This window comes from Scyliorhinus canicula, chromosome 19, assembly GCF_902713615.1.
Source record: "Scyliorhinus canicula chromosome 19, sScyCan1.1, whole genome shotgun sequence".
Classification (NCBI taxonomy): Eukaryota; Metazoa; Chordata; class Chondrichthyes; order Carcharhiniformes; family Scyliorhinidae; genus Scyliorhinus; species Scyliorhinus canicula.
Genome location: NC_052164.1, coordinates 1,524,016 through 1,538,118, shown reverse-complemented (window position 1 = coordinate 1,538,118; position 14,103 = coordinate 1,524,016). Strand labels below are relative to the sequence as shown.

The window sequence follows — 14,103 nt, the reverse complement described above, 5'->3', positions numbered from 1 at the left end:
GGAGGGTAGGGAGATGGGGAGGGTAGGGTGCAGGGGGTGGGGAGGGGAGGGGGCAGGGAGGGAGGGGGTGGGGAGGGTAGGGGCAGGGAGGGGGGGCTGGGGAGGATGGGGGGAGAGGGGATGGGGGGAGAGGGGATGGGGAGGGAGGATGGGGATGGGGGGATGGGGATGGGGGGATGGGGATGGGGGGAGGGGGCAGGGAGGGGCGATGGGGAGGGTAGACACTGAGGGAACACAGCGCTCCCTCAGTACTGACCCTCTGACAGTGCAGGACTCCCTCAGTACTGACCCTCTGACAGTGCAGCACTCCCTCAGTACTGACCCTCCCACAGTACGGCACTCCCTCAGTACTGACCCTCTGACAGTGCGGCACTCCGTCAGTACTGACCCTCTGACAGTGCGGCACTCCCTCAGTACTGACCCTCTGACAGTGCAGTACTCCCTCAGTACTGACCCTCTGACAGTGCGGCACTCCCTCAGTACTGACCCTCTGACAGTGCAGCACTCCCTCAGTACTGACCCTCTGACAGTGCGGCACTCCCTCAGTACTGACCCTCTGACAGTGCGGCACTCCCTCAGTACTGACCCTCTGACAGTGCAGCACCCCCTCAGTACTGACCCTCTGACATTGTGGGATTTGCTCAATGTAGTATATTTCTGGATCCAAAATCATCCCTGAATCCTGAAATAAAAACAGGAAGTTCTGGAAAAACCCATCAGATCTGGCAGCATCAATGAAAGGAAAAACAGTTAATGCTTCGATTCCAATGCTCCCTTCACTTATTTTTGCTGACTGATTATTTACGTTCAGCCTGTCATTCGTGACCAAGGTCGCTGCAGCGAGGAGTGATGTTTGTTTCTTCTGTTGCTCCATAAAAATCTATGCCATCTGCTAACCGGCAGCTCAGAGACAACCTCTCTGCTGAGGTTCTACTCAGAAATAGCATCTGTCTCAGACTATTTATGGATTCAGTACTAATTGTCACAGCCTTTCTTTAGCCATGGAAGTTAGTTGTTCTTAATGATTTACCTGCAGTTGGAGCCCATGATGTGTGTTTCAAGCTGCCTTGTCGCTCACAGCCCTGTTATTTGTGTGGTCCAACGCAGGATTCTGGACATCTCCATTCCCTGGTTCCTGCTTTTTGAACAGTTTCAGTCATTACCATTGCTTCATTGTTGCTGGTAAAGGTCCTAGACCTCTCCTCCCCCCCCCCCCCCCCCCCCCCCCCCCCCCCCCCCCCCAAATAGCACTGTGAGTGTCTCTGGCTGGGTTGTCATTTAATGCCCATCCCTAAAAGTGCTGGTGGTGGTGAGCTGCCTTCTTGAACCGCTGCAGTCCCAGAGATGTATGTACACCCACGGTGCTGTTAGGGAGGGAGTACCAGATTTTAACCCAGCGACAGTGAAGGAACAGCTGATATATTTACAAGTCAGGGTGGTGAACGGCCCAGAGAGGAACTTGTATGTGATGGGGTTCCCATGTGTTTCCTGCTTTTGCCTTTCTAGGTTGTGGGTTTGGAAGGTGCTGTTCTCCTGGTGAGTTCCTGCAGTGGAACATCGGAATTAGTTGGCAATTCAGCCCCTCGAGCCTGCTCCGCCATTCAATCAGATCCTGGCTGATCTCTTCCTGGTCTCAAATCCATCTCCCTGCCTCTTCCCCAAATCCCTTTAACCCGTTTTATGAAATCAGAAATATATCCATCTCTTTCTTGAAACCATTTAAAGATTCGGATTCCCCCGCACTATGGGGCAGCGAGTTCCACAAATTTACCACCTGTTGTTGAAAATACGGAATAATGTGTCATTTGAAACATGGAAGTCTGGCAATATCTGGTCTGAGAGAAACCTGACAGGATAGAGGGAAAGATCCCATGAAGGTTAATAGCAGCTGCAAAGAGTAGGATTATAAAATGCAGATTCTTTCTCTCAAGCAGGCTTAGCAAACACACAGGATTCTTGTATTAAGCTAAAAACAATGGCTCACACCTTCATTGAAAGTAACTATCTTAGTAAGTATCTGGAAAAGCATGAATGAAGGTTTCAGTTGAATTAAATGACAAATGTTTAAAACAGGCAGGTCTTTCAAGTTATAACCAAGTGGATTTTAGCATACAGCTAAAAGCAATGTTTCACACCTTCCTTGAAATTAACTCTCTTAGTAAACAACTGGAAAGGAAAGGGTGAGGTTCAGTTGAATTTGGTGTCAATTCTAAGTGTGAAATTTTGCTAATATCAGGTAAGTTAAAGAAAATTGGAGACAACCTGTCTACGAGAAACATAATTTAAAGTCAAAATCAGTTAAAATAATGAGCTGGGACACAATTGGAAAATAAAACTATTGAAATGCCAGGAATTAAAAGTAACACCTATTGAAACCAAAGCATTTTTTGAATATCACAAAGGAACTTTGAACATCACAAAGGACAATGTAAACATCTGAGAGGTGAGGCCATGCCCAAAATGATTACTTAGTTGTATTAGAATGTTTAGATCAAAAATACTTATTAACAATCAAAGTGAAATAAGTTAATTGACAATAAGGTCATAAAAACTGAATAATTGTTAGAAAGAGAATACAAACCCAGGGAGCAGAAGCAGAGGAGAACTCAGAGAGAGGAGAGAAGCATATTCAGCTCTCACAGCTCGGTCATGGGAAAGATGAGACAAGCAGTCGAGCATAAACAGCTATACATCTAAGGAAGACTAGAATTTAAGCAGGAGTCAGAGTCAACTGAGAGATAGCTCGCAGAGCCGGCTCTTATAGCTCAGTACATGGGATCGACAAGACACAGCAATGGAGCTAACCAGCGAATACATCTCAAGAAGACCAGACTTTAAAGATTGATTGTAAAGGTGGGCCTGAAGGCCAACCAACCAGCAGGATCCAGAAGCAAGATCTTTTTACCTTTCTGTAAAGAAAGTGATTTCAACTTTTAAAAGAAAAAATATAATAATAAAATAACTTAATTTAACCTGAAACAGTGGTTATTCCTAAAGTCTACTTTACTTACTTAGCAATGCAGGACCCAGGACATCGATGTTACTAAGTGGTAAGTAGATAAAATCTTCGGTGAAGGTATGGGTTATACCGAGGGATAACTTGAAAATATAGTTTGACCTGAATAGCACCCACCGTAGCCTGAATCGGAGTCAGGGAGTGAGAATCCCTGTTCACCATTTAGAATGTCGGCCCTTTTTGGTATAGGGGGAATTCTAAGAATACTGGTGAGTTTTCCAAAACACACCCTCAGCAACAGGTTCCTCCTCATCTCTAAATGTTTTGAGTATAAAAACTGGCAAGTCATTCTATAGAACCTGGGTAAGGCCGCACTTGGAATATTGCACACAATTCTGGCCGCCACACTACCAGAAGGATGTGGAGGCTTTGGAGAGGGTGCAGAGGAGGTTTACCAGGATGTTGCCTGGTCTGGTGGGTGTTAGTTATGCTGAATAGACTCGGACTGTTTTCATTAGAAAGACGGAGGTTGAGGGGTAACCTGATAGAGGTCTACAAGATTATGAGAGGCATGGATAGAGTGGATGGGCAGGCACTCTTTCCCAGGGTGGAGGGGTCAGTCACCAGGGGGCATAGGTTTAAAGTCCGTGGGGCAAAGTTTAGAGGAGATGTGTGAGGCAGGGTTTTTACACAGAGGGTGGTGAGTGCCTGGAACGTGCTGCCAGGGGAGGTTGTGGAAGCAGATACATTAACGGCATTCAAAAGGCATCTTGACAAACACATGGATAGGATGGGTATCGAGCAGTGTTTTTCAAACTTTTTTTCTGGGGACCCATTTTTACGAACCGGCTGACCTTCAGTACCCAACCCGGCCGACCTGTGCGTCCCACCATTTTCTCTCACCGTGTTTGTTGCTGACAAAAATGGAGGAAATGGTTTTGGGTCCCTTTGTCTCCCCGAACTTGGAAAAAAAAGGCTGCGACCATATAAAAACAAATGTGGCCGCATGGGCATGTGTCCCCGATAATCGGGGGGCAAGCGCGAAACTGCGCATGTGCAGTGTGGACCAATTTTTTTTCTCTGTTCCGGGCCATTTTGAAGGCCGCTCGCAGCCAACATAGTTAAAAGCCGGCTGCTGCGCGCGGATTTGTGCGATTGGGAGCGCCGCGACAGACAGTTCCGCGACCCTCCCGACACCTGCCAGGGGGTCGCGTCCCCGAGTTTGACAATGCCTGGTAGAGAGGGATACGGTACACGAAGTGCTGAGGGTTTTGGCAAAGGTTGGTACCACGGCAGGCTTGGAGGGCCGAAGGGCCTGTTCCTGTCCTGTATTGTTCTTTGTAAATCTACCGCCTCTCAACCTACATCTGTGACCTCTCGTTCTAGATTGCCCCACAAGGGGGAACATTTGGTCTATGTTTATCTTACAATCCCTTTTAGTATTTTCTACACCTCGATCAGATCCCCTCTCATCCTTCTAAACTCCAGCGAGTATAACCCCAAACTGTTTAATCTCTCCTCATACGTCAACCCTTTCATCCCCGGAATCAATCTGGTGAACCTCCTCTGAACTGCCTCCAATGTCACCACATCCTTCCTCAAATAAGGAGACCAAAACTGGACACAATACTCCAGATGTGGTCTCACCAACACCCTATACAATTGCAACAACACTTCTCTACTTTTATACTCCAGTCCTTTTGCAATAAACACTAACATTCCATTTGCCTTTTTAATTACATGCTGTACCTGCATACCAACTTTCTGTGATTCATGAACAAAGACACCCAGATCCCTCTGTCCAGGAACATCGAGTCTGCTTTCCATTTGGATAATAATTTGCCTTTCTATTCTTTCGGCCAAAATCAATAATGGTCCGCGTGTGTGGAACTGTATCCCAGTGAGAGTCAGTGTGTGTGGAACTGTATCCCAGTGAGAGTCAGTGTGTGTGGAACTGTATCCCAGTGAGAGTCAGTGTGTGGAACTGTATCCCAGTGAGAGTCAGTGTGTGTGGAACTGTATCCCAGTGAGGGTCAGTGTGTGTGGAACTGTACCCCAGTGAGAGTCAGTGTGTGTGGAGCTGTACCCCAGTGAGAGTCAGTGTGTGTGGAACTGTACCCCAGTGAGAGTCAGTGTGTGTGGAGCTGTACCCCAGTGAGAGTCAGTGTGTGTGGAACTGTACCCCAGTGAGAGTCAGTGTGTGTGGAACTGTACCCCAGTGAGAGTCAGTGTGTGTGGAACTGTACCCCAGTAAGAGTCGGTGTGTGTGGAACTGTACCCCAGTGAGAGTCAGTGTGTGTGGAACTGTACCCCAGTGAGAGTCAGTGTGTGTGGAACTGTACCCCAGTGAGAGTCAGTGTGTGGGGGACCCGTACCCCAGTGAGAGTCAGTGTGTGTGGAACTGTATCCCAGTGAGAGTCAGTGTGTGTGGAACTGTATCCCAGTGAGAGTCAGTGTGTGTGGAACTGTACCCCAGTGAGAGTCAGTGTGGGTGGAACTGTATCCCATTGAGAGTCAGTGTGTGTGGAACTGTATCCCAGTGAGAGTCAGTGTGTGTGGAACTGTATCCCAGTGAGAGTCAGTGTGTGTGGAACTGTATCCCAGTGAGAGTCAGTGTGTCCATGAAAGTCAGTGTCCATGTACAAAGATCCCTGAAAGTTGCCGCCCAGGTTGATAGGGTTGTGAAGAAGGCCTATGGTGTGTTAGCTTTTATTGGTAGAGGGATTGAGTTCCGGAGCCATGAGGTCATGTTGCAGCTGTACAAAACTCTGGTACGGCCGCATTTGGAGTATTGCGTACAGTTCTGGTCACCTCATTATAGGAAGGACGTGGAAGCTTTGGAACGGGTACAGAGGAGATTTACCAGGATGTTGCCTGGTATGGAGGGAAAATCTTATGAGGAAAGGCTGATGGACTTGAGGTTGTTTTCGTTAAAGAGAAGGTTAAGAGGTGACTTAATAGAGGCATACAAAATGATCAGAGGGTTAGATAGGGTGGTCAGTGAGAGCCTTCTCCCGCGGATGGAGGTGGCTAGCACGAGAGGACATAGCCTTAAATTGAGGGGTAATTGATATAGGACAGAGTTCAGAGGTAGGTTTTTTACGCAAAGAGTGGTGAGGCCGTGGAATGCCCTACCTGCAACAGTAGGGAACTCGCCAACATTGAGGGCATTTAAAAGTTTATTGGATAAGCATATGGATGATAATGGCAAAGTGTAGGTTAGATGGCCTTTAGTTTTTGACTTCCCACGTCGGTGCAACATCGTGGGCCGAAGGGCCTGTAATGCGCTGTATCGTTCTATGTTCTATGTTCTAACTGTATCCCAGTAAGAGTCGGTGTGTGTGGGACTGTACCCCAGTGAGAGTCAGTGTGTGTGGAACTGTAACCCAGTGAGAGTCAGTGTGTGTGGAACTGTACCTCAGTGAGAGTCTGTGTGTGGAGCTGTACCCCAGTGAGAGTCAGTGTGTGGGGAACTGTATCCCAGTGAGAGTCAGTGTGTGTGGAACTGTACCCCAGTGAGAGGCAGTGTGTGTGGAACTGTATCCCAGTGAGAGTCAGTGGGTGTGGAACTGTATCTCAGTGAGAGGCAGTGTGTGTGGAACTGTGTCCCAGTGAGAGTCAGTGTGTGTGGAACTGTACCCCAGTGAGAGTCAGTATGTGTGGAACTGTACCCCAGTGAGAGTCAGTGTGTGTGGAACTGTATCTCAGTGAGAGGCAGTGTGTGTGGAACTGTGTCCCAGTGAGAGTCAGTGTGTGTGGAACTGTACCCCAGTGAGAGTCAGTGTGTGTGGAACTGTACCTCAGTGAGAGTCAGTGTGTGTGGAACTGTACCCCAGTGAGAGTCAGTGTGTGTGGAACTGTACCTCAGTGAGAGTCAGTGTGTGTGGAACTGTGTCCCAGTGAGAGTCAGTGTGTGTGGAACTGTATCCCAGTGAGAGTCAGTGTGTGGAACTGTATCCCAGTGAGAGTCAGTGTGTGGGGAACTGTATCCCAGTGAGAGGCAGTGTGTGTGGAACTGTATCTCAGTGAGAGGCAGTGTGTGTGGAACTGTACCCCAGTGAGAGTCAGTGTGTGTGGAACTGTACCCCAGTGAGAGTCAGTGTGTGTGGAACTGTATCCCAGTGAGAGTCAGTGTGTGGAACTGTACCCCAGTGAGAGTCAGTGTGTGTGGAACTGTATCCCAGTGAGAGTCAGTGTGTGGGGAACTGTATCCCAGTGAGAGTCAGTGTGTGTGGAACTGTATCCCAGTGAGAGTCAGTGTGTGGGGAACTGTACCCCAGTGAGAGTCAGTGTGTGTGGAACTGTATCCCAGTGAGAGTCAGTGTGTGTGGAACTGTACCCCAGTGAGAGTCAGTGTGTGTGGAACTGTACGCCAGTGAGAGTCAGTGTGTGTGGAGCTGTATCCCAGTGAGAGTCAGTGTGTGTGGAACTGTATCCCAGTGAGAGTCAGTGTGTGTGGAACTGTATCCCAGTGAGAGTCAATGTGTGGAACTGTACCCCAGTGAGAGTCAGTGTGTGTGGAACTGTATCCCAGTGAGAGTCAGTGTGTGGGGAACTGTATCCCAGTGAGAGTCAGTGTGTGTGGAACTGTATCCCAGTGAGAGTCAGTGTGTGGGGAACTGTACCCCAGTGAGAGTCAGTGTGTGTGGAACTGTATCCCAGTGAGAGTCAGTGTGTGTGGAACTGTATCCCAGTGAGAGTCAGTGTGTGTGGAACTGTACGCCAGTGAGAGTCAGTGTGTGTGGAACTGTATCCCAGTGAGAGTCAGTGTGTGTGGAACTGTATCCCAGTGAGAGTCAGTGTGTGAGGAACTGTATCCCAGTGAGAGTCTGTGTGTGGGGAACTGTACCCCAGTGAGTGTCAGTGTGTGTGGAACTGTATCCCAGTGAGAGTCAGTGTGTGAGGAACTGTATCCCAGTGAGAGTCAGTGTGTGTGGAACTGTATCCCAGTGAGAGTCAGTATGTGTGGAACTGTATCCCAGTGAGAGCCAGTGTGTGTGGAACTGTATCCCAGTGAGAGTCAGTGTGTGTGGAACTGTATCCCTGTGAGAGTCAGTGTGTGTGGAACTGTATCCCAGTGAGAGTCAGTGTGTGTGGAACTGTATCCCTGTGAGAGTCAGTATGTGTGGAACTGTATCCCAGTGAGAGTCAGTATGTGTGGAACTGTATCCCTGTGAGAGTCAGTGTGTGTGGAACTGTACCCCAGTGAGAGTCAGTGTGTGTGGAACTGTAACCCAGTGAGAGTCAGTATGTGTGGAACTGTATCCCTGTGAGAGTCAGTGTGTGTGGAACTGTATCCCTGTGAGAGTCAGTGTGTGTGGAACTGTATCCCAGTGAGAGTTAGTGTGTGGGGACATGAGATTTTTTAACACAAAATAGTCAATCTTGCATTCAAGAGATTATTTGGTGTGTTGTACATATGGAATAGAATAGAATAGAAAAATACAGCACAGAACAGGCCCTTCGGCCCACGATGCTGTGCTGAACGTCTGTCCTAGGTTAATAATAGATCATAGAATTTTGGACACAACGGGCAATTTATCATGGCCAATCCACCCAACCTCATGGCCAATCCGTTGCCTCTTTTGTTGATTTTTCCTGGGATGTGGGCTTCGATGGCTGGGTCAACATTTATTCCTCCCCCCTCGTTCTCCTTGGGGGGCATCTGAGAGTCAACCACATCGCTGTGCGTCTGGAGTCACATGTAGGCCAGACTGGGTAAGGACGGCAGATTTCCTTCCCTAAAGGAAATTAGTGACCCAGATGGGTCTTTATGACAATCGGCATTGGGTTTCATGGTCACCATTAGACTTTGAATTCCAGAATTCTTTTTAAATTGAATTCCAATGTCACCATCTGCCATTGTGGGATTTGAACCAAGCTCCTCAGAACATTACCCAGGGTCTCTGGAACACAAGACCAGTGACAACACCGCTGCCTCCCCTTTTTCCTGTTTATCCAATTCCACCTCTGTTTCCGGCAGGACATCAATGTGCTGCATCGAAGGACTTTGCCATCTTCTCTCTGCTCCTCCTGCTGATCATCTTCAATGCGTCCCACCGGTTACTGACCCCCTGCCATTCCAAAATTTCTCCTTCAGGGCCATTCATAATTTACTCAATCATAACCCTATCGATCAAATCTCCCTTGAACCTTCTCTGCACTAAAGAGACAATCCCAGATTCTCATCTTCTCTGCATGTAACCCTCATCTCCGTGGCCCATTCAGAATACAGGAGGGAGATAGAGAGCCGAGTGGAGTGGTGTAGCAACAACAATCTCTCCCTCAACGCCAGCAAAACTAAGGAGTTTATTGACTTCAGGAAGCAAAGTACTGTACACACCCCTGTCTGCATCAACAGGGCCGAGGTGGAAATGGTTAGCAGTTTCAAATTCCTAGGTGTGCACATCATCAAAAATCTGTCCTGGTCCACCCACGTCGAACCTACCACCAGGAAAGCACAACAGCGCCTTCCCTTCGTCAGGAAACTAAGGAAATTCGGCATGTCCACATTAACTCTTACCGACTTTTACAGATGCACCTGGAAAGCATCCTATCGGGCTGTATCACAGCCGGGTATGGCAAATGGTCGGCCCAAGAAACCTAAGAAACTTCAGAGAGTCGTGAACACAGGCCAGTCCATCACACAAACCCACCTCCCAACCATTGACTCTGTCTACACCTCCCGCTGCCGGGGGAAAGCGGGCAGCATAATCAAAGATCCCTCCCACCCGGCTTACTCACTCTTCCAACTTCTTCCATTGGGCAGGAGATACAGAAGTCTGAGAACACGCATTAACAGATTCAAAAACTGGGGCTGGTTTAGCACACTGGGCTAAATCGCTGGCTTTTAAAGCAGACCAAAGCAGGCCAGCAGCACGGTTCAATTCCCGTACCAGCCTCCCCGAACAGGCGCCGGAATGTGGCGACTAGGGGCTTTTCACAGTAACTTCATTGAAGCCTACTCGTGACAATAAGCGATTTTCATTTTTTTCAAAAACAGCGTCTTCCCCACTGTTACCAGACTCCTGAATGACCCACTCATGGACGGAACTGATCTCTCCACAGATCTTCTCTACTGAGTAGTCCTACGCTCCGTATGCTTCACCCGATGTCTATATCTACATATTTCCATTGTGTATCTATCGTATGTCCTATGTTTTTTCACATATGGAATGATCTGCCTGGGCTGCACGCAGGACAATCCTTTTCACTGGACCTCGGTACAAGTGAGAATAAATCCAAATCCAACTTTCATTCCAGATCTCCTGGACTTCCTCTCCAGCAGCTGCAAATCCTCTCTAAAATCTGCTGACGAGAATTGCACACACTGGTGCCTGACCAGTGCTTTCCCAAATGAGAATCATCTTGCTTCTTTTCCAATCCATTTTGGAAGATTGACATCCAAACCCCTTTCGGATTCATTGCCAGTTCCTCTCAAAGCTGTTGCTCGAATTTTGTGGTGAGTGAGAGAAACGGAAGTTGGGAAATTGGAACTCTGAGAAGCTGTAAACGGGGAGTAAAGCTCTGGTGAAATGAAAAGCAATTTCTGTACTTGAGAATGAAATATGAAAATTTAAAAATAGAGTGACATTTATTTACAGCATTGTAGTGTTTACAGGATCCACATTCAAAGAAATAAGCCCCAAGGCTAATCATGGCGGTAATTCCACAATCGGACCACGTGATTACTAACTGGTCCGTATGTGACTTCTTCCCGTGAGGAATGCAGTTGGAAAGAATCAGATCGCACCTGAGAATGACAGTGTAGGACTGCAACACCCTCATTGTACTGAGAACATAGAACATACAGTGCAGGAGGCCATTCGGCCCACCGAGTCTGAACCGACCCATTTAAGCCCTCACTTCCACCCTATCCCCCTAACCCAATAACACCTCCTAACCTTTTTGGTCACTAAGGGCAATTTATCATAGCCAATCCACCTAACCTGCACGTCTTTGGACTGTGGGGGGAAACCGGAGCACCCGGAGGAAACCCACGCAGACACGGGAAGGACGTGCAGACTCCGCACAGACAGTGACCCAAGCCGGGAATCGAACCTGGGACCCTGGTGCTGTGAAGCCACAGTGCTAACCACTGTGCCACCGTGCTGCTGAGGATTAATGAGATCCCCTCACCTCCTGCACATTGTTCACCTAAAGGATCGGGAACTCATCCTTCAAACCACCAGCTCACAATGAGAATGTGACTCTAACTGTAGGATAAAATCCCCATCACTGCATTGGAGTTTGATTAAAGATCTCAGCCGAGTGTTCTCAGCAGCTTATTGGCACAGTCATTCCTGCCTGACCCATCAAACCAGAGCGGTTTTCACAGATCCCAGGCTGAAAGTGGTCAGAACTAAGTAATAGTGACAGTTGATGCAGCCAGTGAAGGCTGCTCACAGTTCCACTATAAACTGTAATCACAATATAAATCCAATCATTTCCCAAAAACTAGTAAAAGTGCTCATATTAAAAACATTCACATCAAATGGATACTTCTAGAAAAAATATTTTTCAAACATATAAAACTTTTTCCCCATAATCAAATATACAAAAATTCTGATCAAAGATTGAAAAGTTAAACTTCAGCCAGAGTCAATCCAAATAGAAATCCAACTCCTTGCCAAAAGTCTGCTCGACAAGCATTAAACTTCATTTTTAAAGAGTTAATTTCTTTTGATGTTTAGAGTGAATGTCCACGCCGTCCATAAACCCAGCTTCAACCCCAACCGCACACTCATCGGGCAACACTCAACTCAGCCGAAGTCCAGGAGAATTTGCATTTGTTCAGTGTGAGGCTCCACAATAACATCAGACACACCACATGCTCAGTCATTCAGAGAGCTCCACAGAGACATCAACCTAGACAATGTGGTGGAGAGTGGCCCCTAAGGGGGGGGGGCTGCAGCCCCAGGGAGGAGGGGCCAGTGCCCCCCAGGGAGGTGCGACTAGTTTCCGGGGGGGGGGGGGGGGGGGGGGGGCACACGGGGAGAGGGGCATTGACAGAGGCTTTATGAAGTTTCCCTTTTGCTGAACCTCAAAGAGCTGCAAGATGTGGACCAGGTGTGGAGAGCTGATGGAAGATGTCATCACTGAATCGTCAAGGACACCTGGATCAGAAATTGGATTTTGTGCTTTTCTCAATTGGTTCTGTTATCTGGACAGTACTCTGAGGAAACGGTCAGCAATCCGCATGCTGGCACCCACAATTATTTGTTCATTGTCCCAGACTGGCACGAGGTTGGTCACTGCTCCACCTGGATTTCTGTAATGCTACGTTTCTGGAAAGCTTTGCTGGTTAACCTGGTTTGGATTCCCTGGCAGTGAGATTCCAGTTTGTAAAAAAACTCCAGTCCAGAAAATCCTCACTCACTAGGAGGCAGTGAGATTCAGTTCAGGTGATTAAAACAAGCTGCCTTGGAAAAGATGTTGTCAGACCAAGCAGAAACATCTCTCTGCTTTGAGTAACTTTAAGGTTTCTATTTCGGTCAAGTTTACTGGCAGTAAGACAGCTGGTTACATCAGGAGTTGCTAGATTCCTCTACACACTGCTGGTCTCGGCCAGGCCAAGATATTCCGGATTCTCTGCCGTCGCCACTCGGATGTACCCATTAGGTTGTGTTAGCCTGGGAGTGGCAGGGGTTAAGCACAGAGTTTTCCCAGGTTGGGAGCTGCCCTGGGGATCCTGGCTCCAGGAATCAGGATTATCGAACGGCAGATCCTTGACCCCGGATACCAGACTCTGGTGAGTCAGGTATTCGGGATTTTCCACCATGTTTCTGAATGAACACTTGGGGATCAGGGGGCCATTCCCAGTACTGCTACGAGCGACTAACTCGGGCCTTCCAGCTTGGGCAGGGGATGAGGTTTCCTCTGGTTGGTTTACGTAATCTAACAAGAAACAAAAGAGAAAGATTAGAAACAAAGTCAGGTAAAGGTGTCGCCAGAGGCCACAAACCCCAAATTCTATCAGACTATTTCCTGGGCCTCGGACATCCTGCCCCTGTGCTGGTATCAGCAGCACCATAACAGAGAAACCATGAGCAAGTAAACTGTGCACTCTGGCACACAGCCAGCCAGTGCCACGCCCCATGGTTCCCAGCCCAGCTGCAGGTTCACACGTCTCGGAGACAAGTGGGAGCAGAATACACCTCTGCACAGGACAACAATTCTTTGACCCAGGGCGGCATGGTGGCACAGCGGTTAGCACGGGTGCCGTGACCCAGGTTTGATCCCGGCTCTGGGTCACTGTCCGTGTGGAGTTTGCACATTCTCCCCGTGTCTGCGTGGGTCTCACCCCCACAACCCAAAGATGTGCAGGGTAGGTGGATTGGCCACGCTAAATTGCCCCTTAATTGGAGCAAAAGAATTGGGCACTTTAAATGAAGAAAAACAAGTTAAAAAAAAAATCATTCCTTTGCCCATTGCAGTGCGATGTTGCAGTAGTTTGACATAGTTAATGGACACTGACTCTCAGTTTACACATGAACAATAACCAATGGAGTTTAGCTGGGTAGTGGGTATTAATGACAAATGAAACAAACACCAATGATATTAACAATTGCTCTCATACCGGTTTCTGTTTGATCGGATCCCAGTGAGATATAACTGTCCACCTCATCCTCTTCCTCACCAGTCACACGTACTGTGGGGTCAGAGCTGTATCGCTGTGTGACACTGTCCTCTCCACTGGGGCAGCATGTCACTCCTCTACATCCTGAATCCTCGGCATCAGCGTAAGTATCCACACAGGCAGCTGCTGATTGTTGAGTGGCACCATATACCAGGCTGGGGCTCTGTGCAGCCTCAGAGCCCTGACCTTCCACCTCTGCCACACTTGTTGCACTCTGGGGAGAAAAATGAGACTGTCAGACATGAGACTGGCACAGGTCACACTGACCACCTTTCACCACCAGGGGGTGTAACAGCTGCCCGCACAGCTTGGGAGTTTCATTTACTGTGAATATTTAACCCCAGTCACCCAAACACTCCTCCCTCCACACCTACACAGTGTCACATCCCATCAGTGGCTCCTCTCTCCAAGGGCATTGATCATGGACGAGCCCAGTGATGCCAGCCAGATATTTACAAACACACCAACTCCCAGTTGGACATTCTTTGGAAAGTCACCTCTGACCAAA

The 14,103-nt window shown here is 48.2% G+C and overlaps 1 protein-coding gene across 2 annotated transcripts in view; it reads right to left on the bottom strand.

The window, feature by feature from the left end:
* Positions 1-11,936: 11,936 nt before the first annotated feature.
* The window catches only part of erbb2 (erb-b2 receptor tyrosine kinase 2), a 79,954-nt gene continuing 77,787 nt past the window's right edge, over positions 11,937-14,103 (bottom strand). For both annotated transcript variants that reach the window (XM_038778616.1, XM_038778617.1), the window contains exons 26-27: positions 13,536-13,809; positions 11,937-12,853 (exon numbers count right to left, since the gene is read on the bottom strand). In XM_038778616.1, coding sequence (XP_038634544.1) covers positions 12,504-12,853; positions 13,536-13,809 — 624 coding nt within the window. In that variant the 3' untranslated portion in view covers positions 11,937-12,503. The remainder of the gene's footprint in view (positions 12,854-13,535; positions 13,810-14,103) is intronic.